The following is a 27,833-nucleotide window of genomic DNA, read 5'->3' as shown; positions in this document are numbered from 1 at the left end:
CCTCCCACGAAGCATCTCTGGGAAACGTAGTCCGCCCTCTCATACCGACGCCCGCGTCGCCATCCCGCCACGGACTCCATTTCCCGAGAAGCACCGGGCGGGCGGCGAAAGGCGGAGGGGGCCCGGGATGGACGGCGCTTACCTGTGCGAGGAGGTGAGGCGGCGCGCCGTGGCCGATGGGAGGTGTAGTTTTTTAAGAGCGGGAAGCTCCAGCGGCGCGGACGGGCCGGAGGGGGGCCTGCGGGACTACAAATCCCAGAGAGGCGCGGGAGGGAGCGGGGCAGGGCGCCGCCTCAGGGCGGGGGGTACAAAAGGGAGCCGGCTGCGGTCGGATGTCGGTCGCGGCTCTTTAGTTCACTCTCAGGTGAGGGTGGGAACCGGGGGGCGAGTGGGCGGGGCTTAGCTTGCCTCTCTTCCCCCCTCCCTCCAAGTGGGGGGTCCTTGAGGTGAAGGAGGGGGAGACCCCGTTGTTCCTCAGGGGTGCAGAGCGGGGCCTGGAATTGAGGAAGGGGCTGTGCCCCCTCGGGGGGGGGGAAGTGGCATGTTTTCCTCAGGGGAGGGGGTTTAGGGGAGGGGGAGGAGTTAGTTGAGTGCTCATATTTGGAGAAATCGGTGGCTGGGTGTTCCTTAATCTTTGGGGAGGGGCTGTGGCTCAGTGGTAGAGCATCTGCTTGGCAAGCAGAAGACCCCAGGTTCAATCCCTGGCATCTCCAGTTAAAGGGACCAGGCAAGTAGGTGATGGGAAAGACCTCAGCCTAAGACCCTGGAGAGCTGCTGCCGGTCTGAGTAGACAATGCTGACTTTGATGGGCCGAGGGTCTGATTCAGTATAAGGCAGCTTCGTGTGTTCGCATTCTCTATAATTGGGGAGGGGCTGTAGCTCAGTGGTAGAGCCTCTTCTTGGCATGCAGAAGGTCCCAGGTTCCATCCCCGGCATCTCTAGTTAAAAGGACTAGGTGAGTAGGTGATGTGAAAGACCTCTGCCTGAGACCCTGGAGAGCCAATGCTAGTTTGAGTAGACAATACTGACTTTGATGGACCAAGGGTCCGATTCAGTATAAGGCAGCTTCATGTAAGGGCAGAGTAGGAATATTTGACTTCCTAGTTGTTCTAGATGGTTGTTCACAACACAGTTGAAGTCACTTGCAGTAATAATTTCTGGGGAGGGATTGTGGCTCAGTGGTAGAGCATCTGCTTGGCATGCAGAAGGTCCCGGGTTCCATCCCTGGCATCTCCAGTTGAAAGGGACTAGGCAAGTAGGTGATGTGAAAGACCTCTGCCTGAGACCCTGGAGAGCCAATGCTAGTTTGAGTAGACAATACTGACTTTGGTTCTTGTAGGTTATCCGGGCTGTGTGACCGTGGTCTTGGTATTTTCTTTCCTGACGTTTCGCCAGCAGCTGTGGCAGGCATCTTCAGAGGAGTAACACTGAAGGACAGTGTCTCTCAGTGTCAAGTACTCTGAAGATGCCTGCCACAGCTGCTGGCAAAACGTCAGGAAAGAAAATACCAAGACCACGGTCACACAGCCCGGATAACCTACAAGAACCAATGAACTCTGACCGTGAAAGCCTTCGACAATACTGACTTTGATGGACCAGGGGTCTGGTTCAGTATAAGGTAGCTTCATGTGTTCAACTTGGGAGTGCAGTGGTGTTGCAGAAGGAGCCAAAACACCTCCATATATTTTATACGATGTGGATTGAGTTCCTGCATGCACTGTGTGAGCAGAAGTGAGAATGAGGGTGCAGCTTCCATCCCAGTAGTCTTCTCACGGTTCTTGGATAGGCATGTCCCATTGCGGGAACCATAATCCTTCCTGTCTTGAGAAAGAAGAGGGACATCTTGGCTTCGATGGCCTTCTGAGGGTGGAGGCTGCATTGCTTATTTTTGTGTGTGGCTTGGGAGGGGCAGGGCCCCTTACTCTGCCCCCCACAGCAGAAACTTGGTTGCCACAGTCGGGAGTTTATTTTGAGGCATGGAGTGCCCTGGCCTCTCGCATGCGGACGACTATTTGTGGGGTGCCTTTTTTGGGCAGGAGGAGGCTTGACCTCTCCCAGAAGGTGAGGAAAGGGAGTTGAGCTCAAACTGCTTCCCCGCATTAGTGCACAGATGTGCTAATAATAATAGCTTTTATGTGGCATTTGCGGAGCGCAGAGACTACTTTTATATTAATTGTATAATCCCGCAATGTAGGACAGTGATCATCCGTCATTCCAGCTAGGGAGGGGCATCCGCTAGAGTCTTGCTTAGGATTGCCTAGTCAGCTCACTGTTGAGAGTACATTTGAACAACCATGCAACTATGCTAACATGGTGTTGTGGTTAAGAGCGGTGGTTTGGAGCGGTGGACTCTGATCTGGAGATTTTGATTCCCCACTCCTCCACATGAGCAGTGGAGGCTAATCTGGTGAATTGGATTTGTGTCCCCACTCCTACACACGAAGCCAGCTGGGTGACCTTGGGCAAGTGACAGCTCTGTTAGACCTCTCTCAGCCCACCTACCTCACAGGGTATCTGTTGTGGGGAGGGCAAGGGAAGGTGATTGTAAGCCGGTTTGAGTCTCCCTTAAGTGGTAGAGAAAGTTGGCATATAACAATCAACTCTTCTTCTTCTATGCATCCTTGCATTTGCTTGCTGTGTTTTTTTACCTGGTTGCTTGTTTCTGTGGCGTGTTAAGGCGACCCTATGAGATAATGATCTCTAAAAGGTCCTATCGATGACAGCCTTGCTCAGGTCTTGCAAACTGAAGGCCGTGGCTTCCTTTGTTGAGTCAATCCATCTCATGTTGGGTCTTCCTCTTTTCCTTCCACCTCCAATTTTTCCTAGCGTTATTGTCTTTGCCAGTGATTCTTGTCTTTTCATAATGTGACCAAAGTACCATAGCCTCAGTTCGGTCATTTTAGCATGTAGGGAGAGTTGATTTGATCTAGAGCCCACTTATTTGTCTTTTTGGCAGTCCACGATACCTGTAAAGCTCTCCATGATACCTGTAAAACTCTCCTCCAACACCAGCTTTCAGCTTTCTTCATTCTTCAACTTTCACACCTGTATTGCAGCTTAAAAGAAAAAGAGGAAATATGAACAAACCTTCAATTAACTGGCTTCAGCGGGAGCTTATTTTGTAAACAATTTAATATGGTTCATAAAATGGACAAAATATGATGGATATGTAGCTGCTAGAAAATACACACTGCATTTTGTGTGCGTAGATATGTTCTTGGCAGCCATTACCAATTGCCCCTTCAATCCCTGCAACCCAAAATTCTGTCTTATCAATGCCTTGGCTTGCTTTCTATCAACCTATGTTATGAGACAGACTTCAGATCTTGAGTTTTGAGGGGAAAGGGGCCTTTTAAAAGTCTATTTTCCCACAATTGGAAAGGATTTGTATGATGTGTGTATCAAACTTTAGTTTTCCTCTGTATGGCTTAAATAATCTTTCTTCACCAGTGAGAATTGTAGGAATTGTTGCAGTTCCTGAAATGGGAAGAAGAATGTCATGCAAAGGTCTTGAAAATGTTGATGACGAAAAACTTGTTTGTATATTTAGCAGCCAAGGCAAACTCTAGTTTTTTTAAAAAAAAAAATAGGTGGGTGGAGAAACATGCGTTCCTGGCTCTGAAGGGATCTGAAACTTTTGAGTTAGGGCGAGGCAGTAAGAGCTTGGAATGAAGGGAAACAAGGAAATACAAACCGTTCCTTCTCTGCAATATATCCTGTTGTGCCGAATGAACTTTTTTTCTAACCGTTAGGGCGGTTCCTCAGTGGAACAGGCTTCCTCGGGAGGTGGTCAGCAATGCTGATTATATGACAGGCAGATCATGAGAGGGAGGGCACCTTGGCCATCTTCTGGGCATGAAGTATGGGTCACTGTGTGTGTGTGGGGGGGGGTAGTTCGTAATTTCCTGCATTGTGCAGGGGGTTGGACTAGATGACTCTGGTGGTACCTTCCAACTCTATCTTGGCCAAGCGCTTTTCATGGCAAGTATTCGTTTTACATTTCTAGGTGAATCTGGGGGATGGTGTTCTTTGGTATTCTTTTTGTTCATTTGCAACCTGTGGGTATTTTATATTGTCCTGCACTGTCTCCGTGTGCCTCTTCTCTTTTTTAAAAGTCTAATCTGGGCAGCTGCATGTTCTGACGCCTCTTATTGTGCAAGGAAACCGGCTGAGTAAAAGTTGGGCAGAACTACTCACTGAGTGAATTGTACAAAGATTGCCAGACCATTCAAGGGAAGACCCTTTCTGGGAATTATTTAAGGCTGACTCATCTTGCCCTGCTTGTCTCTTTCCTGAAGCTTTAAAAGATGAGCATTGTTGGCTTCAGATCAAAAGTCCCCCTTTGATTTCAGTGGAGCCGTGCAGATATTTTTGATGGGTGGTTAAACACAGTTTGTTTCCAGGTCTCCCGTATTGGCTGGTTCTGTCGTCTGAAGTCCGCTCTTAACCGAGGCGTATCATGCTTAGTTACTTTTCAGTAACCAAATAATATAACACCTCTTATGTTAACAAGCTGATGCACTGATAAAAATTCAACACAGAAAGGCTAATGAATACAAAAACGAGTACCAACTAAATCTGATATAATACTGAGAATTGTATCACAACATGATAACTAGTCCATGTAACTCATATGTACAAAGAACAATTACAATAGATATGCACCGGCTAGTAACGCTCCAGTCCATACAAGGGGAAGCTGTAGCTCCAAAGAACTGATGAAGCTCCAGCAATATATATGAGTAACATGGACTAATTATCATGTTGTGGTGCAATTTGCAGAATTACATAAGATTTGGTTGGTCCTCGTTTTTGTATTCATGAGCCTTTCTATGTTGAATTTTTATTAATTACTTTGCAAAGCTCCTAGTCCCTAGGACTGTCGATGGAAGCTCAGAGCTGGCCTTGCTACGAAGTGGCACGAAGCAGAGAGCTTCTTCGCCTAGCAGCACCGGAAGTGTCAGTTTCCTGCCTTAACCCCTGCGTTTGCTCATTTCTTTGAAATGGAACACAAAGACGGTGTGTGTGGAGGGGTTTGTCTTGACCTTTTCCTTCAGGTGTGAAACCATCTTAAAGCTGACACTGGAAAAGTTTGAGAATGTGTTGGTTGGGGTGAAAGACTCGGGAGCTGAAAAGGATTTGAAGATGGCTTTCTGGGTCCTATGTTAGAGCTCCCCTTTCCCCGTTCGTTAGATTCTTTATTTCACACCCAGGCTGCCAATCTCTTTGTTAGGCAAGATAATGGTGCTTCTGCCATCCTGGTAGTCCAGCGTGCCTTGAACTCATCTAACAAGCCTTGCCGTGAGCATAAATGCTTTCTCCAAGGCACCGGCAACCTCATTATTCTGGGCACATTTCCGGATAATGGGGCAGGCCTGCATATTCTTTTTAAACTTTGATTTCTTCCTGCAGGGTTTGCAGATTCCCAATAGCCTTTGTATCACTTCAAACATTTGTGGGTCTATTTTAGTATTCTTCCCCCCCCCCCTTTTAATGGCCGGTTTTATCGCCCAAGCAAGTAGTGTTCTATGCCGTTCTTCCAGTGACCTCAGGCTACGTTTTTTCTCCTGCTTTAACATTTCCTCCTGCCTTTTATATATTTGTGTGGCGTGGAGGGGGAAGGTGCTTTAAACTGACTGCCGAAGGTTCATATTTCTCTTGAACTTGAACACATGAAGCTGCCTTATACTGAATCAGACCCTTGGTCCATCAAAGTCAGTATTGTATACTCAAAGTCTGTTATTAACAGGAGCTAGATGGAACATGCATATTACTCCCATTCTGCAGTTGCTTCATTGGCTTTCCATCAGTTACCGGGCTCAGTTTCAGGTATTGGCTATAAAACTGCGGTTATCATACTGCCCTTGTACGAATCTATGGTGAGACCGCACTTGGAATACTGTGTGTAGAGTTCTGGTCACTACACCTAAAAAAAGATATTGCAGAGCTTGAGAAGGTGCAGAAAAGAGCAACCAAAATGATCAGGGGACCGGAGCAACGGCCCTATGAGGAGTGGTTAAAATGCTTAGGGCTGTTTAGCTTGGAAAATGGGGCTAAGGGGAGACATGATAGAGGACAGGAAGTGGACAGGGAGAAGCTTTTCTCCCTCTCTCTTAATACTAGAACGCGGGGTCATCTGCTGAAGCTGGAGGGTGAGAGATTCAAAACAGATAAAAGGAAGTATTTTTTTTCACACAACACATAGTTAAATTGTGGAACTCCCTGCCCCAGGATGTGATAATGGCTGCCAACTTGGAAGGCTTTAAAAGGGGAGTGGACATGTTCATGGAGGAGATGGCTATCCATGGCTGCTAGTCCAAATGGATACTAGTCATGCTGCATACCTGTTCTCTCTAGTATCAGAGGAGCATGCCTATTATTTTGGGTGCGGTGGAACACAGGCAGGATAATGCTGCTGTAGTCATCTTGTTTGTGGGCTTCCTAGAGGCACTTGGTTGGCCACTGTGTGAACAGACTGCTGAACTTGATGGACCTTGGTCTGATCCAGCATGGCCTTTTTTATGTTCACATACAAAGCCCAACACTGCCTTCTCCTCTCTTATTTGCGGGACTGCCTCTCTCCCTATGCTCCCCCATGACACCTTAGCTCAAGTCAGTAGAGGCAGAGTGAGGGTCTTAACTATGCTTGTCAATTTGGACTTTTTCCAAACTGCCTTTTGCAAACCTGCTGCGGACCAGAAGATTTCTGGTTCTTGTCTGCTGCCCAGTTGTCAGCCGCCCCTTGTCAAGGCGGGCATCACGGCAAACCACAGTTATGCTCCCTTACAGGCCAAGCTGAGCCGACATGTACAAAGTGCTTTCAACGCTCCAAAACGTCACATGAATTCAGAGAGGCACCACTGTGAAATTTAGCCAGTCTGAGGCAGGGGGGAAAGGATCCCGAGGCTGAGCTGCCATAAAGCGCTTTCAGTGCATGTGCATGGGGCTCAACGCGGTCAACATTTTGCCTGAGTGAGAAAATATTGGCTCGGGATAAAAACGTCACCGTTACATTCTGAGAAGGAGACGGATCAATTTGCCGCAAAGACCCAATGGGAGATAAATCCAGCCTCTTGTTCCGCCGGGAGCCGCGGCAGGACAGATGTTCTAATCGAGCGCAATAATTTTGCAGCGACCAGCTGGTATCTGTCTGAACAGCAGTTGTGTGGCTGATGGGTAGCCCAATGTGTGTGGAAACGGAGGCCCCCCGTTTCCAACCTGTGAGTCCCATGTTCCCAATATGTTGGTGGTTCTTGTGCAAAATATCTTCTCTAACAGCGAAGGCTTCGATTCCTCTCCCCTGTTAATTTCTAGGAAGATAGATGCTTTCAGATGGAACGGTTAACAAGCTTGTTCCAATGAACCTCTTTGAGATATTGATGGTGGCTTGCACAAAGCAGCCGCAATTGTGATGGATGTGCCGGCAAATCGCTCCAAACAGAGCTCTCTGTTCCCTTTTGGTGATCCTTCTCCATCTTGAAGAAAGCGTCCCTGTTCCAGAGGACAGATGGGAAGCTGAGGTTTATTCTGAGACAGATATAATTTGACATTCTGTCATGGGAAGCAGATACCGTTTTTGAATTAGTCAAATCAGATATGAACTCTTTGCCGGTTAAGGGCAGCTGCTGGGTGAAATGTGAATGTGATGCCTCTGTGTGTGCTTAAGCCTATCTGTTCCTTCCTCATCCTCAGCCAAAGGCTTGACCAGGAGAGCCAGCGTGGTGTAGTGGTTAAGAGCGGTGGTTTGGAGAGGTGGCGTCTGATCTGGAGAACCAGGTTTGATTCCCCGCTTCTCCACATGAGCGGCGGAGGCTAATCTGGTGAACCAGGTCGGTTTCTCCACTCCTACACACCAAGCTAGCTGGGTGACCTTGGGCAGGTCACAATCTCTGTCCCACCCACCTCACAGGGTGTCAATTGTGGAGAGGGGAAGGGAAGGTGATTGTAAGCCAGTTTGAGTCTCCCTTAAGTGGTAGAGGAAGTTGGCATATAAAAACCAATTCTTCTTCTCTGTGCACTTGTTGACAGCCTTGGTAGATGCTAGTTGGGTTTCTTTTGCTCATCCCATCCCTGGGCTTGAGGGCAGGTGGCGAAACGTCTGAAACGTATTTTCAGAGGGTAGCCGTGTTGGTTTGCAGTAGAACAGTTAGAATTGAGCCCAGTAGCACCTTGAAGGTAAAGGTAGTCCCCTGTGCAAGCATCGGGTCAATACTGACCCATGGGGTGATGTTACATCCCGACGTTTCCTGGGAAGACTATGTTTACGGGGTGGTTTGCCAGTGCCTTCCCCAATCAATCTACCCTTTACCCCCAGCAAGCTGGGGCCTCATTTTACCGACCTCGGAAGGGCTTCCCCAGCATCTCCAGTAAAAGGGACTGGGCAGGTAGGTGATGTGAAAGACCTCTGCCCAAGACCCTGGAGAGCCACTGTCGGTCTGACTAGACAGTACTGACTTTGATGGACAGAGGGTCTGATTCAGTATAAGGCAGCTTCATGTGTTCATGTGCCGTCTACATTAAGATGTCTGTCATGGAGAGAGAAACCAGGCGTTAGTCCCATAATTTTCAGTAGTCGGTGCTTTAAAAATGGATGGAGCCCGCGTGCAGAGTTTGGCGTCTTCAAGGTATATTGTTGGTTTGGATTTATAGAGCAGCCTTAACCCAGAGTGGTGTACGGGCGAGGCAACAGCAATTTCTCCGTGTCAAAGAAGACGGGTCTCCAAAGGGATTGTGATCTAAAACTTGTGCGTGGATAGACTTAAGACGCAAACTATTGAAAGGAGGGTGAAAAAAAGAACAGCAGCGGTGGGGGGTTTTCCCCCCTCCCCGCCAAGTTTTCCTGACTCCATCTTTTAATATGCTTAACGTTATCCTTGATGTGACTCAACTCTTTCGAGGAGTGAGTGGGCAGGCCTTGTGGGGAGGAAGATGACAGCTGTGGAATGTTTTATCATCTAAGCTCAGCAAGTTAAATCTAGTGTAGTTTTTGGAGATAACAGAATACTTTGTTCTTCTAAAGCAGCTAGGGGGGGAAACATCCAATTATCACATGACAGGTGTGTGTTTTCTAATCTTGGTTTATCAAAGCTCCTGTTTGTACTGGGTCAATGTGAATTCCTTCTAGCCCCTCCACTCATCTTAGTTCGGTCAGAGCTATGCTGATGCAGGTTGGAACTTCTCAGTTTGAATTTATTTACTTCATTTGTACCCCACTTTTCGGCCCAGCATGGACCCAGAGTGACCTGCAAGCTTCTCCCCTTCATCCTCACAACATCCCTGTGAGAGTCAGCATGGTGGGTTAAGTGCAGTGGTTTGGAGTGAGGAAGTCTGATCTGGAGAACCGGGTTTGATTCCCCACTCCTCCACGTGAGCGGTGGATGCTAATCTGGTGAACTGGATTTGTTTCCCCACTCCTACACATGAAGCCAGCTGGGTGACCTTGGGCTAGTCACAGCTTTCTTAGAGCTCTCTCAGCCCCACCTACCTCACAGGGTGTCTGTTGTGGGGAAGGGAAGGTGATTGGAAGCTGGTTTGATTCTTCCTAAAGTGATAGAAAAAGTTGGCATATAAAAACTAACTCTCCTCCGTCGTCTCCTCCTGTTGCGGGGAAGGAAAGGTGATTGTAAGCTGGTTTGATTCTTCGTTAAACAGTAGAGAAAGTCAGTGTATAAAAACCAACTCTTCCTCTTCTTCCTCTACATCTCCTGGCACCTGCCTAATGTTTTTAGAAAGTGGCGGGCCTCCACCAAATTTTCTCTGCTTGTTTCTAATGTCTCCCGTTTTATAAAGCAACCTTCCACATGGTGCAGAAGGAATAAGCATGGCTTTTACTACACTGAAGTGATCCCTGTAAGTATAGCCTTATTTTACTACATATCAAAAAGGGCATGAATGTTAATTGGATAAGTACCGCACGGACCTTTCCCTCTCTGCTTTTGTTTCTTTATCCTCGCCTACCCTCCAGCCTGTGAAGGTAATGGAATTTCCCAGAGGTGGTCCTGGCTTATTGAAATCCTCCTTGCAAGCGGTTGGGTTTGCCAAGAGAGGAAGCCGTGGTTGAAAGCATACAATTAATAACGTCTAGGGGATCCTTTCGGTCTTCAACCCCCAAAGCAATTTGGTGTGCAGGCAGTATTGCTGGAGGAAGCGGGGCAGAGATGCCCTGGTTTGTAACAAAAAAAAGGTGTTTTGCCCATTCGTCTACGGCGAGTAATAATTCGCCTTTTTGCAACCAGGCCTAGAAGCCCATTTTCATGCACAAGAGAGTTGCAACCCCATCACCAAGGGAGATGCAGAACGGCCAGCTGGAGGAGGGAAAATAGCAGGTCATTGTCGGTCCTTTTTTGCCGGATGAAGCTTCTGCTGCTCAGTCTCTCGAAGACTTGAAAGGAAAAAAATCTTCTCACCTAGGCCTCAGGGCTGCTTGCGCCAGGGAGAGGCAGGGCAAGAGGATGGTCTGAAAAGCCATCTGTGCCAATCCGGCACACTCTTTCCTCTCCGCCTTCTGCCTGGTATCGATCCCATATAGTCAAGCGCTGCACCCAGCTGTGTGTTTGTTCCCGCGGAGGTTTATCGGCCCCGGTGCGGTGCCGGCCAGTTACTGTTCCCATTTGCAATCACATTGATTTCCACCCTTCGGATTCTGGGTGGGAACGTGCTTCAAGCTGACAAGGTCCTGGTTTCCTAGCAACCGCACAGGCCTGCTTGAGCAGAGATGTCCCCGGCTGCTGTAGCAGGGACAGTCAGGAATGGCTCCCAAATTATCACCTTTTCAAGAGAAGGTAAGCGTGGTGTAGTGGTTTGGTTTGTAGTGGTGGACTCTGAGCTAGAGAACCGAGTTTGATTCCCCACTTCTCCACATGAGCGGTGGAGGCTAATCTGGTGAACTGGGTTGGTTTCCCCACTCCTCCACATGAAGTCAGCTGGGTGACCTTGAGCTAGTCACAGCTCTCTCAGCCCCACCCACCTCACGGGGTGTCTGTTGTGAGGAGGGGAAGGTGATTGTAAGCTAGTTTGATTGTCCCTTAAGTAGTAGAGAAAGTCCATATATAAAAATGAGCTTTTCTTCCTCCGCACCCACCCCAGCTTGATCTACAGGCTCTGTGTCGGTTGGGATGGAAACGTTTGGGCACCGAAGCGTTTTGCTGCAGCTGAACTCTGAATATATTTTTTTCTTTCTTTCTTTAGACTTTGCTCGTTCTTGGGCATGGCCACACCATGTATCATCCTTCTAACAATACTTGGTGCAGAAGTAGCCGGCAAGTCCTCTGAAAGTTTGGTATGTGTCATGCTTCTCAATTAGCCTGATTTCAATTGCAGGGAATAACTGGTCGGTTTGTGAACAGTTAGGGTTACCAATTGGCCATTAAATAAAAGCTGTCCTGGGCCTTTGATCTGTAGTATCTGTCCAGAAGGACTTTCCATGACCTCTTGTTGGCAGCAGAGGCTCCTACTGCCATCAAAGCAACACCCACACAGGCTGGTTCAAAAGCTGGCTGCCCTAAGTATACTAACTTCCATTGCACCTCCAGAATTTTATTTAATTTGGGTTATATTTTTTTAAAAAATCAGTTTAAAATAGTAGTCAGCCAGACACACACAACATCATCGTATCTTAAAATTTAATGAGACACGCGTAAAATGTTCAAAACCACAAACCTACCCATTAAAATTTATTTCTGTGAAGGATGCCAGTACTAAAAGGAGCAACGCATGAGGGAAAAGGGGGGGAGCATCCTCTGGAAAAGCAAAACAACCACCAAGGAATGGACTCAAATAAATACAGTTAGCTATGTGAAAGAATAAGCAATCTTGCCTACCAAGGAGCAAAAACTTTAGCTAAACAGAGGCTATGGGATACTGCCCTTCAAGCTGACAGATCAAGGGCTCACATGGTTCCAGCAGTGGAGAAACGCACTAATATTTTGGCTCCTGCAAATTATCTCTATACCTTAGATTATCCCAAATATCGGAGGCCTTTACTTTGGCCCGCTTCAATGCCCTTCCATCTGTTCTTGAAGGGAGATATGCCCGTGTCCCTTATGAACTTCGCCTCTGTCCTTGTCAATCTGGAATGGTGAAAACAGTTGAACATGTTCTTTTACATTGCCCATTTTATCAAGATATACATAAAATGTTCATTAACCCAATTCTGTCTAGCTTCCCAGTTAGAGCTAGAGATGGTCATCTAGTAACAAGGTAGTGTGACTGTGTCAAAGACATTACCTGTCAGGTTGCGAGATTCTGTTCCAGGGCATGTGCAGTAAGGCAGAAGAAGTTGCCATCATGTCTTGCATGTCAAACAGACCATTTCATTAAGAGTTGTTGTAACTAGATTTCCATTTTAGCTGATCAAATATTAGACATTATTTTGATTATATGTGATATTTCTTTTTATGCAAGCTGGTCTTTGACCATAATAAATGATGATGATGATGACAGTGTAAAAGATCATAGAAACAGATGTAGAGGAACATAATACTGATCAATAGATATCATCATAACAGGGCTATAAGTGTATTGTAGAACAATTTGACAAATCACACTGCACAATGGATATGAATATAACGTAATTGACAAGCTTCCCTTCAATTACAAGGATCTCCTTCAGGTAATCCGCACTCAGTGATTAGCCATTCTTCCTTGTGAAGAAGGTACTTGTAATATTCAATTTGGGCACATAATCAAGCCAATCCCAATGTAAGGCATCTGTCCTGCAGTCTTCCTTTGCAAAAAAATGATAATGTAGTGCCAGGAGGCTTTAACATCTTCAAATACCTTGTTGACACGTTCTTGAATTCTTACCTATTTGGCACGTTTTGTCGTTTTCCAGCAGTGAACTAAAATGACATCACTTACTACTAAGAGGCTATTAAGACCTCGGCAGCTGACCCCCACGTGAGTTGGCAGATTTGCTTGATAACGTCATTTTAAATGGCCTAACGAAATAAAATGGGATCGGAAAGTGTTGTGAGATGACAAGGCAGTGAATTCCCGAAAAGAATCCTTTTTCTAAAATATTTACTTTGAGGGAAATGCCATCACACACGAGTAAGATCAGCTTCAATAATCTCGTTCCCTTCTGCATTTTGCAATGGTTTACTGAGTCCTAATTATGTACCGAACAGGCAAAAATTTGCCTTCTAGCCTCCAGAGCAACACGCCCCCCCCCCCCACACACACAGACACATCCCTTAAACAGTTTCTCTGCTCTTTTTGTTTTAAGAACATAAGAAAAGCCTTGCTGGATCAGGCCAAGGTCCATCAATTCCAGCAGTCTGTTCACACAGGTGTCTCTAGGAAGCCCACAAGCAAGACAACTGCAGCAGCATTTATCCTGCCTGTGTGTTCCACAGCAGCTAATATAATAGGCATACTCCTGTGATCCTGGAGAGAATAGGTATGCATCATGACTAGCATTCATTTTTACTAGTAGCTGTGAATAGCCCTCTCCTCCATTCTCAAAGCCTTCCACGTTGGCAGCCATCACCACATCCTGGGGCAGGGAGTTCCACAATTTAACCATGCGTTGCGTGAAGAAATACTTCATTTCATCTGTTTTGAATCTCTCTCCCTCCAGCAGATGACCCTGCATTCTAGTATTACGAGAGAGGGAGAAAAGCTTCTCCTTGTCCACTCTCTCCATACCATGCATAATTTGATAGACCTCTATCATGTCTCCCCTTAATTGCCTTCTTTCCAAGCTAAACAGCCCTAAGCGTTTTAACTGCTCCTCATAGGGCCGTTGCTCCGGTCCCCTGATCATTTTGGTTGCTCTTTTCTGCACCTTCTCAAGCTCTGCAATATCCTTTTTTAGGTGTGGCGACCAGAACTGTTTTGTTTTGTGCTCCCGTCTTTTGGCAGATGGATGAAGTCTGCCCCGGTTGTTACAGGTCTGATTTACAAGGCCAATCACGGCTGAATGATACACTGTTTCCCCCTCACGCCTGCTTTTAATCTCCTTACCTGTTTGTTTGCGGATGACTCATCATATTTAGCCGGAGTGACAGCCTCCGAGGATTCAGGACCGGTTATTGTTATTACACAACATGACCAGAATTTCCCTGAGCCAGAAGCCTGTAATCTAAATTTAGAAGAAGCCACCCCCTGCTTCTGCCTGAGGAAGTTCCTTTTTCTCTCCACAAACCCAGCCTGCCTTCGGCATGTCATAGTTCTAAACAAAAATATTTTTTTCTAAGGGCTGGCTCCATAGCCTACAATGTTTTGCAGGAGAAAACATGGATGTGTTGGTAATGTTTCAATTCGTCTACCCAGGATGACAGTCCCAGCCCCCCACCCCACCCCGCTCGCCAGTGTAGTGGTTAAGGGTTTGGAGCAGTGGACTCTGATCTGGAGAGCCGGGTTTGATTCCCCACTCCTCCACGTGAGCGGCAGAGGCTAATCTGGTGAACCAGGTTGGTTTCCCCACTCCTCCACATCATGAAGCCAGCTGAGTGACTTTGGGCTAGTCTCAGCTCTCTTAGAGCTCTCCCAGCCCCACCTACCTCACAGGGTGCCTGTTGTGGCGAGGGGAAGGGAAGGAGATTGTAAGCCGGTTTGATTCTCCCTTAAGTAGTAGAGAAAGTCGGCATATAAAAGCCAACTCCTCTTCTCCCCCCCCTCAATTTTTACACATTGCAGAAGCCTTTACTCTGTCTTCTGCTGTATCGACGTACTCTGCAACAGCTAGTCCATCTCACAGAATTGGGATGGTGAGAACCTCGTATAGGGCAGTTATGTTTTTAGAGTATCAGAAGCTAAATATTGCCCCAGCAGGCGCCAAATGGACTGCCTGGTGCAGGGGATTGGTAAGTAGGGACACGTGGAGCACATGGTTCTCCTCTTTCCCTTTTATTCTGACAACAGCCCTGTGAGGGAGGCAGGTGGTAGTGGAAAGTGCCATCAAGTCACTGCTGACTCATGGGGTTGGTTTCCAAGGCAAGAGGCGAGCGGAGGTAGTTTTCCACTTCCTGCCTCTGTGTAGCAACCCTGGACTTCCTTAGGTGGTCACCCATCTAAGCAGTAACCAGGGACGGCCCTGTCAGAGGGCATGAATTTTTCCTTCCAAGTGCCCACCAGTATAGCCCTCTGTGATGTGTTCACAGGCAGAAGAGGGCATGAACAACACCAGGGGAAGAGTGAGAAAGCACCTTTTTATTTTATTAACTTTTATAGGTGAGATTTTAAACTGGTTTTAAACTATTTTGAGAATGGCCAGCTAGGTTCTCATGAGCTTATACAGTTATTTCCTAATGAGCTTTCTAGGTTTTAATTCTGACAGTTCAGGGCTGTAAGGGAGTCTCATTTGAATTGTAAATATGTAGAAAGGGAGCAGGGCTTCTACTCTTTCAGACACACAAAGAGGGCTAATGTGCAGAGTCGGGCCATTAACCCCTCCAGTCTGGTATTGTCTGCTCCTAGGAGGAGCTGTTCCGAAGTTCTGAGCAGAGAAAGGCCTCTCTCAGTGCCTCTTTAACGGGAGGTGCCAGGGACCGAACCTGTGACCTTCTGCATGCGTGCATGCAAAGATATGCACTCCGTCACAGAGCTACCATCTTTCTGTGGGGCGTGCCCTGCCTCAGGTAAGGGAAGCAGACCTCTCCTTAAACTGTGCCATCCAGATGCCTTTAAGAAAAGGAAGAGGCAAGATTGAGGCATCCTCACTAGAATTGGCTCAGGCCATTAAAAATAACACTTGGCATGAGCCCAGTAAAACTGTGCTTTTTAAAAAAAATATTCTAAATGGTATTCAAGCATTGCTCTTCTTAATCCTTCTGCGGAAGGCTTTCAGGGAGAGATACAGGGCCAATTTCCTGTCAAATTGTGAAAAGGATACATATGGTAATAGTGACTGTCTACGCTGTGTGCCCATCACAACATTTTCCACAAAGGAGCTGGGTTCCCCCACACACGCATACACACTCACCTTCCCTCCCCTACAACCGCATCCCCTGTTACTTTCAAAACGTCACCCGTGGTGTTGACAAGATAGATAGAAGGGCCGCTTTCCCTTCTGACGGCGTTCACACCTCAAGAAGGGGCCGCGTGTGTGTGTTTGTCTGCATCGACGCATAGAAGCATTAAATGAGCAGCTCGACAAGGAAAGCTCGGCTGCGGTACTCGTAGAATCATAGAGTTGGAAGGGACCGCCAGGGTCATCTAGCCCAACCCTCTGCATAATGCAGGAAATTCACAACTACCTCCCCCACACACCCCAGTGACCCCTGCTCCATTCCCAGAAGGTGGCCAAGATGCCCTCCAATTCTGCGGCTGTCTCAAGCAGAATCCACACTGTGGTCTTGAAGGAGAAAGGATGCGTGTGAAGCCCTTCCTCGGCTTCATCCTTGGGCCAGTTAAAGGGACTGGGCAAGTAGGTGATGTGAAAGACCCCTGCCTGAGACCCTGGAGAGCCATGGAGAGGGGCCGTGGCTCAGCATCTGCTTGGCATACAGAAGGTCCCAGGTTCAATCCCTGGTATCTCCGGTTAAAGGGACTGGGCAAGTGGGTGATGTGAAAGACCTCAGACTGAGACCCTGGAGAGCCATGGAGAGGGGCCGTGGCTCAGTGGTAGAGCATCTGCTTGGCATGCAGAAGGTCCCAGGTTCAATCCCCGGCATCTCCGGTTAAAGAGACTAGGCAAGTAGTTGATGTGAAAGACCTCTCTGCCTGAAACCCTGGAGAGCCGCTGCCGGTCTGAGTAGACAATACTGACTTCGATGGACCAAGGGTCTGATTCAATATAAAGCAGCTTCATGTGTTCATGTGTCTTTGCACTCATGATGGGCCAGGACACTCAGGCGGTGGGAGCAGGTGTACCTCTTGCAGAACAGTGGGGTAGAATGGCCTGCATGGTTTTCATTTTGTCTGGAGAAGTAAATGGACTAGACCATGTTTTTTTTTCTTTTGTTTTTTTTTTTAACGAAAGCCAAAAGTTCTTAGAAATTGGACTGGAATATCCCCAAAGAAGCTCAGCCCCTACCCAGTTGCTGTTTGTTATCCTCCTGGTTCACTGCCATCTGTGATAGACATGGCACTGAAAAGAAATCCCCCCCCCACCCCCTGCACTATTATTGGCATCAACGAAACCAACACAAAACGGTGGTCAAACTTTGGAGTTCTCCAAAGCTTCGCCAGGCGGGACGTTGGGTCAACTGGGACCAAGCCCATCTCTTGCCACCAGAGGGCACTGCAGGAGAACCGATCTCCAATTCAATAACCTGCCTTTAGGATCCCCTAGCATTGGCTAGGGCTGGAAAGGAATCTTTGTTGTGGTGGTTTCTAAAAGTGGTATTCCCCACCCCTCTTTCCAGCAAATAGATTTGGGGGCACATCTGGGTCACAAAAGCCTGAGTCAAAGCAATTCTCCCAATAGGTTTTATTCCAGCTGTCAAGATCAAGGCCACACGACCGGCACCACCCATGCTTCATGCATCGGACAAAGAGGATTCTAGCCCACGCAAGAGACAGCTGCAAATAACTGGTTGGCCTTTCCGTTGTACCGGACAGAGAATGCATCCACCCCTGGGGCATTGTTCTTGCGAGAATGAATTGTTCTTTCTCTCCCCTCCCTTTCTCTGAATGTTTTCCAAATTCTTTAGCAAAAGGTGTCGTGTTTTTTTTCTCTGCCCGTAACTCCCGCCTGTAAAGCAATTCTCAGAAGCAGTTGTTGCCCCGCCCCTTCTGCTGAGGGTGTTGGGGGTGCTAATGAAATCGGAGCCGGGCCGTCATTCTCCTGGGGCTGGAGGAACAGAAAGCGTTCAGATGGAGTGGAGAACTTCAGGCAAATAACCTCTTCCTTCATCTCTGCCCTCCTCTTTTTTTCTCTCTCTTAGGAATTGGAGCTCAAGTGTTGTGTGGATGTGATGGAGGTGAACGCCACCTGCCTAGCCGACAACCAGTGCAGCCCAGGTAGGGGAGCCGAATTGTCCTGGCCCCGAGGGATCTGGTGGTGGATGTGAATGCAAAGCTGATGGCGATGACCGGTAGAGCTGCCTACTTCTCTCAGAAGAACGGGGTGGCCAAAAGGGTTTCTGGCTGGTCTGATTTGGTATAAGGCAGCTTCATGTGTTCATGTCCAACATACAACAGTGTTGAGTATTGGCACACTATGGTTCTAGTCCAGTCTGTGTCCCCTTGGGCCTCTTCCTCACTCTGTGTCTCATTCTGACCTACCTTACTGGATTGTTGTGAGTATAAAATAGCGCAAGATAGAACTACTTATGCACCACCCTCAGTTTCTGGAGGAAGAGCAGGATAAAAACAGGCCCATTTTCCCTTGCTCGGCTTATTGCCAAGTAGCAGGTTTGCCGGGAAATCCCATGCGCGAGAAACTAGCTGCTTTCTCCTTGGTCATTCTCCAGAATCATCCCTTAGCCAAAGGAAAAACAGATTGCTGTGGGGAAATAGAACTTTTTTGTGCCTATTTTCAAGTGATGCAGCAACCCTTCCCAGGCAGGGTGGATCACTGAGCTCTCAGTCAGGCAATTTGCCGGCCCTTCTCAAAAAGGCTTATAAATTTTATCCTTCCCTTTCTCCCCCCTCACCCATGCTAACACAGCTAATAATGCTTCCCCTCCCCTGTTGCACAAAGCAATTTAACCCGGAGACACAAAACGGTTGCCAATAAATTCCAGATTTCAATTTTTCGTATCAATCCTCAAAACGTTAATCTATCACACTCTTTGGTGTCAGTAAAAGAGCTTGGGTTTTTTTCCTGCCTCCCTCTTATTTTTTTAGTACTTGTCAGAAATCTGTGCCCTCCCACGAGGACCATTTTTATGTTTAGATTAAATGTCAATGTAATTTATCATCAAGGGTATCTAGCGTGCGGCTTCCCACTGAGGAAAAACTGTATGGCGGCATTCAGCCTCCCAATCTTTGTCATGTCCATGATATCCTTCATGCAAGAATCGATCCCTCATTTTGGCTCCAGGCATTGGGGGCGACTCTTTTTTGTTGTTGCTGGGTGGGGTTCTACTATATGATCCCTTTGGGCTCTTGAAATGCAATAGGTTCGCACAGCTGACCAACTTCAGCAGCTGATGGGAAATCATTAGTTGTTGTTTTTTTGCTAAAAACGTCATTTGCATAATGAGGCGAAAAAAAGGTTCGCTGAAAAACTTCCAGTTTAAACTTTAGGAGGAGCAGGAATTATTTTTCTTCCACTGTCTTGCTGGATTAGACCACTTGTTTTTGCTTCCAGTGGCCAGCCGGACATCTGTGGAGGCCAAGGCAAAATGATGGATTTGGGCCCAGGAGACAGGGTTCAAAACCCCACTCTGAACATATGAAGCTGCCTTGCACCAAATCAGACCCTTGGTCCATCAAAGTCAGTATTGTCTACTCTGACCGGCAGCGGCTCTCCAGGGTCTCAGGCAGAGGTCTTTCACATCACCTACCTGCCTAGTCCCTTTAACTGGAGATCCCGGGGGTTGAACCTGGTACCTTCTGTGTGCCAAGCAGAGGCTCTACCACTGAACCACGGCCCCTCTCCAGTTATAGAGAATGTGTACACATGAAGCTGCCTTATACTGAATCAGACCCTTAGTCCATCCAAGTCAGTATTGTCCACTCAGACCGGCAGCAGCTCTCCAGGGTCTCAGGCCAAGGTCTTTCCCACCACCTACTTGCCTAGTCCCTTTAACTGAAGATGCCAGGGATTGAATCTGGGACCTTCTGCCTGCCTACCACTGAGCCACAGCCCCTCCCCTCTGTTGCAAAGCTTACTGAGTGGCTGGAGGCCAGTTACTGTCTCCTGGCCTAGCCTACCTCACAGGATTGCAGTGAGGATGAAATGTGGGAGGGGCGCCACATTTAGACTCTTGGCAGGCTGGGATGCGCAAAAGCCCCTTCCGGGTGCAGAGTTCCGGCACAAGGGGAGCGCCTTCAGGAGCCGTGCCAGGAAAGGAGCCACCCGGCAAACGAAGCCAAGCCAGTTCTGCAGAGTTCTTGATGGCACGCGAGGAGGCTGCTTGGTTGCTTTCCCTGCCCGTCCCACCCGACCTGCTTTTCCCTCTGCACAGGCTGCTACAGGCGGTGGAACGAAGACGGCAGCAGCAGCTGCATCAAATGCGAGAACGAAACGGTCCCTGCCACGCCGGCTTACAATCTTACCGATTGCCGAACTAGTGAGTCTCTTGATTCTCCATCCTCTCCCCCCCTTCCCATGGCAGTTGCACAAGGGACTCGTTTGGGGAAGGGGGGAGGAGAGAATATCGTGGAAGAAGTCCTCAGAAGAAGCATCTTTGTTTTGCTTCCTGCTCGGGTACTCTGCTATTTCCCCATTCCTAAACCTGTCTGCTTGTTATCTCATTCTCAAGGACTATATAAATGTTACTCGGTATTGGGCTCCCAGTGGAGTGGAAGGCCAAGGCGCAGGTCCCAGAGGTGAGAAAGGTATCCAGCGTGGTGTAGTGGTTAAGAGTGCTGGTTTGGAGCGGCGGACTCTCATCTGGAGAACCGGGTTTGATTCCCCACTCCTCCTCCACATGAGCGGCGGAGGCTAATCTGGTGAACTGGATTGGTTTCCCCACTCCTCCACACAAAGCCAGCTGGGTGACCTTGGGCTAGTTGCACTCTCTCAGCCCCACCTACCCCACAGGGTGTCGGTTGTGGGGAGGGGAAGGGAAGGTGTTTGTAAGCCAGCTTGATTCTTCCTTAGGTGGGAGAGAAAGTCGGCATATAAAAACCAACTCTTCTTCAAAAGAGAGTCAGCATAGTGCAGTTCAGAATGGATGCACCTCTTCAGACTTGATGGGGAAGGGATCGCTTGTGTTCCCCCAGATGTTAAAAACAAAAAAGATGAAACTAACATTCTAAGAGGAAAAGAGTTCCAGTTTATTCCTTGCCATGCTAGCTTTCTGCTTGCCTGGAGGGTTTCATATCATATGGGTGTAGTCAAAAAATGGCATCTTCCACTAGCCGTCAGGTGGCTCTCTTCTGCGCCACCTGTAGACCATGTTTCTATCTTGAACATACCTAATCGAAGCTACTCCTTGATGATGCAGCTTCTCCCTCTTGTCTTACAGGTGACGACAGAGGCATGAACTCCCAAATTAATTCAACTAGCCTATCCCCAGTTCCACCCAGCACAGGTAAGGCTGAAGAGACTGTATCAGAAGACACTCAGATTCCCAAGTGCGTACACAGAGATCTATGCGGGTAGAGCTTCCATGCAGGAAGGGGCCAGGACATGGTGCTTTACACTCAAAAGTCCAAAGTTCCATCCCTGCCATTGCCTTCTTTTGATAGCCTTTGCCTGTTTGTAGGCTTTCATTGTCTGTCTGAGAAAGTGGTATTTATTTTGGAAAAATAAGTCCGGACCCTTGAATACCACTCCACATATGATCATAGGCGATGAACCCTTTTTTGGTCAGTTATCCTGATTTCTCTTCCCCCGCACAGGGAGACCAGAAGTAGCAGTTTCTCTCATCTTTGGGACGTTCTTCATCAGCCTCTTCCTCATAATGTGCGTCGCTTCGTTCTTCTACCTCAAACGTGCCAATAAACTGCCAAACCTCTTCTACCGACGAAGCAAAGGTAACCTCATCTTACTTTCCTTCCCCCTTGAAGAACCTCAGTTAAAAAAAGAAAACCCTTCCGGATCAGACTAAGTCCAGCATTCTGTTTCAATTCAAGCGGTTCTCTTGGTGCTCCTTCCAGTAACGTTTGTCCTGGTATACTGCCTCTGTTCATGGAGGATCTGTTCCTAACTAGTAACGAGAGCTACCTTGCTGGGTCAGACTCACCGTAGTTCCTGGGGGCCAGTGTTTTGTTTGCACCAGCTGCCTCTGGGAAGCTGCTAAGCAGGGTGACAGTATGGCGATCTGCTGTTGTCTGTCTGCGTCCAGTCAGGAAGCTCAGATCATGTTCCATTCTTGCTGTTAGTAAGCTTGCATGAACTATAGTGTTGCACATGAGATGAGGTAGAGGGACAGAAGAAAAGCCCTGCTGGCTCAACACTAAAGCCCATCTAGCCTGCTCTCCTGTTTCCAGTCACATTCAGCAAGATGCTTCTTAGAAGCCCACAGTCTTTCCCCCTGTTTTCTTTCCAGGTCCTAGTATTCAAAGATAGACTACCTCTGGACAAGGAGGTTCTGCTTAACTGTCTCTGGCTCACAGCTGCTGGTGGATGTTTTCTTGCCCGAATTACTTTTTTGCTTGCTGGAATAATTTTTTTTTTCATGCCAGTGGCCATTGCCATGTTTTGTGGAGGGGAGTTCTGTAAGCTAACTACATATCGTCTTGTAAAAAAAAACACTGATTGTCGTCTTCCTCAGGGCAAGAATCAGCATGCAGCACCAGGCAGTTTGTCTGCAAGGCTTGCAACGAAAATACTCCACTGTAGCCAGTCTCGAAGTCACTAAATACTGTTTTGTTGTTCCATTTTAACCACTTTAGGATCCGTTGTACAGTCTGCTGAATCAGTAAGTTTTGGGGCGGGTGCGGGGGAAGCCATTTGTCCATTGACTGAATATATTTTCTTGCTGATCTCTTCTTTCTTACTTGCTTATTCTACTGACTTGGCTTCTTCTGTTTCGTGATTTGTTTTGGCTTCTGAGAGGCAGCAGGCGAGAGTCCTAAATAAATAACACATTGAAGTACAAAAGTGGACTATGGAGTCCAGATTTAGGCGTAAGCTTCGGTGTCTCCAATACCTCTGCAAAACAAAAAGGCAAAGACCTAATAAGTCTCTATGGCATAAGATTGCCCAGTGATTAGTGTTCAGATTTGTGGTTTAAGGGGACATATTGGCAGAAATGAGAGACTTGGTTTGACAATTGAATTGTGTTGGGGTACAAGGCCTTCCCTTCAACTGGTTTTTTAAATTATAGAATAATAGAGTTGGAAGGGACCGCCAGGGTCATCTAGTCCAACCCCTTGCACAATGCAGAAAAATCACAACTACCTCCCCCCCACACACACACAGTGACCCCTACCTCATGCCCAGAAGATGGCCAAGATGCCCACCCTTTCATGATCTGCCCAGGGTCGTAGAATCAGCATTGCTGACAGATGGCCATCTAGCCTCTGTTTAAAAACCTCCAGGGAAGGAGAGCTCACCACCTCCCGAGGAAGCCTGTTCCACTGAGGAACTGCTTTAACTGTTAGAAAGCTCTTCCTAATGTCTAGACTAAAACTCTTGATTTAATTTCAACCCGTTGGTTCTTGTCCGACCTTCTGGGGCAACAACAAAAGTCCGCTCCATCCTTTATATGACAGCCCTTTGAAAACTTGAAGGTGGTTATAATATCCCCTCTCAGTCTTCTCTTCAGGCTAAACATACCCAGCTCCTTCAACCTTTCCTTACAGGATTTGGTCTCCAGACCCTTCTAAAGTCTTTTTAAAATCCCACCTTCCTATTTCAGGAAGTCCTCGAGCTGGTTGCCAAGTATTCAGAATCCCACCGACCAGTTAATAAAATGGATCAGGAAAGCAGTTTAAATTCCAGTCTGAGGGGAAGGGAAGGGGGGCTAAAAGCGTTCATTTCTATTAAAAGTTTGGGGTGAGCAGGGCAGGATAAAAACGTAATAGGTACGCGGAATCTCTCCAGGGAAGGGGCATTTAAGAACCAGGGTTCCACCATAGAAATGGTCCTCTCTGTCCTCTAGCTAGCTACCTAAACATTTTCCAAGACTGATCTTTAGGTGTGCCTTCCTTCAAATTTATTTATTTACTTTTTAATATCCCGCCTTGAACTGAGGCTGCCTTATACTGAATGAACCCTTGGTCCATCAAAGTAGGTATTGTCTACTCAGACCGGCAGCAGCTCTCCAGGGTCTCAGGCGGAAGTCTTCCACATCACCTACTTGCCTGGTACCTTTAACTGGAGATGCCGGGGATTGAACCTGGGACCTTCTGCATGCCAAGCAGAGGCTCTACTACTGAGCCGCAGTCCCTTCCTCTCCAATGGGGGACCCTAAGCAGCTTACGTTGTTCTCCTCTCCTCTGTTTTATCCTCACAACAATCCTGTGAGGTAGGTCAAGCTAAGAGTGTGTGACTGACCCAAGGTCACCCAGCAAGCTTCCATGGCAGAGTAGGGATTGGAACCCGGCTTTCCTAGATCCTCGTCTGACACTTTAACCACTTCACTACACTGGCTCTCAAATGTTAATTCCTGGGCATTTTATGGGATTAAGCAGACCTCCGGACACCTTGGTCACGGGGGCGGGGGGTAAAGTAACAGTTGTAGAAGGACCATTCCACATTTCTTTCCACATTAAATTGGCTCTTCATGATACCCTTAAAGCTCAAAGCGACGTTTTATCTTTCCTTTAGTGGAAAAAACTTGCTATCGGCCAACTTTGCAAACCCCAATCTCCCTTCTGTCTTCACAGGCATCAATGTTATCTCCACCTTCTTCAGGTAAGGATGGCTCTGAGTTGCAGCACTGAGCTTCCAATTAATGCTGCGGTCCAACAGCGGCAAGAAATAATAAAACAAAAAGCCTTACTTAGAAATAGTTCCCTTTAAAGATATACACTTTCCAATTGCCCTTTGCCTGGGGGGCGGGGGGATGCAAATTTTGGCCTGTTTCTTTTTTTAGAAGCTCCCACAATATATAGCGAGCAAAGGGGACCAACTGTCTTGACAGCATCTCTACCACATTAATGCCGCTAATCAGGCCTCTCTCCCATCATAAACAGGAAAGTTATATCGCCTCGTGAAAGGTTCTTTTTTTTCTTCCCCCTTAACTGCATATTCGGCACTTAAGGAGATACGGTTTAAAAATAGATGGATTTCAGGCAGTGAAGGATTTTTATAGGTGCTCAAAAAAATAGAATTACCGAGCTAGGTTGGTGGAGGCTGCTCACGGCTCGGGCCGTCAGAGAGGTTCCCAGGTGGCTCATTGTCAGACTCAGTAGATTGAAACGCTCCACGCCGCTTGAAGCCGGCAGTGCGCTGAATGTGAAAAGTATGGGGGGGGCGATTTGATTTCCTCCCACCCCTTTCTTTTTTCTTTATCGGAGACTTTTAATAAGCCTCTGAAGTTCAAGGTAACAAGCCTTTCTTCAGGTGTTACCTAAAGTGCATTGTCTAATTGGAATATCTACCTTCCCCTCCTCCAAATTTGTCCTTAAGAGTCCTACCCTTGTATGCAGCTTTGGAAATCATTCCAAGGACCGCAAATCATTCTGACTGCAAAGATGAAGAGGCGTGGTTCCTTCCTTTCTTCTTCCTTTAATGGTACAGCTCCTAGCCAATAGGCTGTGAGCTAACCACACTGAACTGCTAGGCAGATTTTTTAAAAGAAATATTTTATTTTATATAATCTATTTAATTGTATTTATGTTCTTTAAATTCTTCTTGTGTCTCTTAAATTCAAATAAACCCAAAATAAATGTCACAACTGGAACTGTGATAGCTGGATCACAACCACCCAGCAGAAATTGTAGCTTATGAGCTACTGGCATGTCTGTGTCGGAAATTAATGGATTGATCAGCGTTGTGCTTAATTGCTTGTATCTTCTACGATAAAATAAGACATGCTCCATGGTTTTGATAGAACCAGTTCCCCATCCACATAGATGCTTGGGGTAGAGCTTTTTAGAATAGGGCGTGGCTTACTTTCCCCCACCCCCTTTCAGATAAGAACATAAGAAAAGCCCTGCTGGATCAGACCAAGGTCCAGCAGTCTGTTCACACAGTGGCGAAACAGGTACCTCTAGGAAGCCCCCAAACAAAGACGGCTGCAGCAGCATTGTCCTGCCTGTGTTCCACAGCACCTAAGATAATAGGCATGCTCCTCTGATCCTGGAGAGAAAAGGTATGCATCATTAGTATCCATTTTAACTAGTAGCCATGAATACCCCTCTCCTCCATGAACATGTCCACTCCCCTCTTCAAGCCTTCCAAGTTGGCAGCCATCACCACATTTTGGGGCAGGGAGTTCCACAACTTAACTATGCGTTGTGTGAAAAAATTATTCCTTTTATCTGTTTTGAATCTCTTACCCTCCAGCTTCAGCCGATGACCCCACATTCTAGTATTATGGGAGAGGGAGAAGAACTTCTCCCTGTCCACTCTCTCCATGCCATGCATAATTTTATAGTACTCTATCATGTCCCCCCTTAATGCTGTCAGCGTGTTTTTAAAGTGTTGATTATTTTACGTATGTTTTTTGTTCGAAAAAAATTAACAGGCCAGATGCTTCTGCTAACCCTAGGCAAATTCTTTTATTTCCTTTCTCGGTGTTAACTTTTTTCAAAAAGGTTGCCGCTAATGATAACTCTCAACAACAGCAATGAGTTTTTTTGTGTTAAGCTGCTAACAGCGCCCTTGTGTTGATCCTTGCAGTGCGCAAGCCCCGGTACGTCAGAAGAGAGCGGTCGCTCATGACTCCTGGCTCTGGCTCCAGCACAACCACATCTGCCGAAACCAGGGTCAGCAACGTGTAGGGGGTGGTTTTGCCCCTCCGGATTTGTAAATACTGGCCCAGCTGAAGAAATTTGGGCACCAACTTCAGCCAAGTGCCAGGAGCGACACCCGAAATAGCTAGCTGGACGGGGAGGACAGACGAGTCAGTACGTCCGCAGAGAACAGGCTTGGGTCCGCAAGCGGAATACGAAGAAATGTGACAACTTGAGGTTCCCTTCAGGAGAGAGCCAGTTCGGTGAACGGCTCCCGGGGGGGCTGCTTAGTCGATTTCCCTTTCGAAATTATTGCGGTCTGTCGAGAGAATCCGCTCCTTGGGGCGGGGGGACTCTGCCGGTACAGCAGACAACTTCCTCCGGGCCACAATCGTCTTGCCAGCTGTCAAAAGGGCGCCCTCGGTGCAGTCGGGCGACTCAGTTGGGTGGGCCACCATGCGGCACCCATTTTTCGTTAACACAAAGTGCCATGGTATTAATGCTTGCGGGAGGTGCCAGGTGTCTCAAGTGCCGTGTGCCCCTGCCAGAGACTGCTCTGCCCCGTGCAAGACTCCCTTCCCCTCCCCTGCCCAGTTGCTTTTGAGTCAGTTTTGAAGGAGGCCTTACGTGCCTGGCAGTCCTGGCCGTCGGCTGAGCTGACGGGGACAGCTTTGTTTCCCTTCTGTCCCTCTCCAGTCTGCATTTCCAGAGGCTGAAGAGTTCCTCTCCCTTTGCCATGCAGGATTGACCTGGGGTTGCACAGATGGCAGCTGATGCTCCCAGGGGTAGGCCTTCTAAGGGCAGCGTTGATGCTTGTGACGCTGTAGACCCTCCAGTCCTCCCCCCCAGCTAAGCAGGATGGGTGCGGTTGTTTTTGAATGGCCACGCTTGAGTGAATAAGAAGTCAGCCTAGCAGCCACTGACCCCTGGATGTGGAGGAATCACACACTGGAATGGTCGATCCATTTCTGCTTCTACTTTTCATTTCCCTCCCCCCACCCACCATGGCCACCCTAAGCAAGGCCTGGTGCCTCTCTCTTTCTGCCAGTCGTGGTGGTGCTGGGGCAGTGTTTGAGTACCCCCCCCCCAAGCCCTCTTATGGGCTTCTCCCTTAGACGACATCCTGCTCAGATTCCACAGCCCAGAGTTTTCCCCACTTGCCTTCTTCCGATGCTCAGTGAGACCTCTACAAAGGAGTCCTGTGCCAAGTGGATCAGTGGATCCCCTCTACAAAGGAGGTTTTGGGGTCCAGGGTAATGCAAAGATGCTCTTTTCTTTTATGGAGTCTGTTTTTGGATGACTTTTGTGGAACACAACTTTTTTCTCTCGATTGAAATTCCTCTTCCAGGGATAGTAGGCGCCCTCCATTTTTAATTTTTTTTAAAAAAAAGTTTTGATCTCGGGCCAAACGGAGTGGAACGAAACCAGCAAGGGAGAGAAGCAGCAGTGGAGTCCCATAAGCAACAGATGCCCTGTGCTGACAT

The 27,833-nt window shown here is 47.6% G+C and overlaps 1 protein-coding gene across 1 annotated transcript; it reads left to right on the top strand.

Annotated features, from left to right (window-relative positions):
- Positions 1 to 127: 127 nt before the first annotated feature.
- Positions 128 to 26,493, top strand: C19H1orf159 (chromosome 19 C1orf159 homolog). Its single transcript, XM_056865510.1, has 8 exons — positions 128 to 364; positions 17,832 to 17,907; positions 20,022 to 20,126; positions 21,027 to 21,092; positions 21,403 to 21,537; positions 21,661 to 21,674; positions 24,337 to 24,364; positions 26,297 to 26,493. Exons 1-8 carry the CDS (start codon positions 128 to 130, stop codon positions 26,395 to 26,397), a joined length of 762 nt encoding a protein of 253 aa, XP_056721488.1. The 3' UTR covers positions 26,398 to 26,493.
- The last annotated feature ends 1,340 nt before the right edge of the window (positions 26,494 to 27,833 follow it).

This window comes from Euleptes europaea, chromosome 19 (assembly GCF_029931775.1).
Source record: "Euleptes europaea isolate rEulEur1 chromosome 19, rEulEur1.hap1, whole genome shotgun sequence".
Lineage (NCBI taxonomy): Eukaryota > Metazoa > Chordata > Lepidosauria > Squamata > Sphaerodactylidae > Euleptes > Euleptes europaea.
The sequence above is the reverse complement of the archived record's forward strand: the minus strand, read 5'-3'. Positions and strand labels throughout refer to the sequence as shown.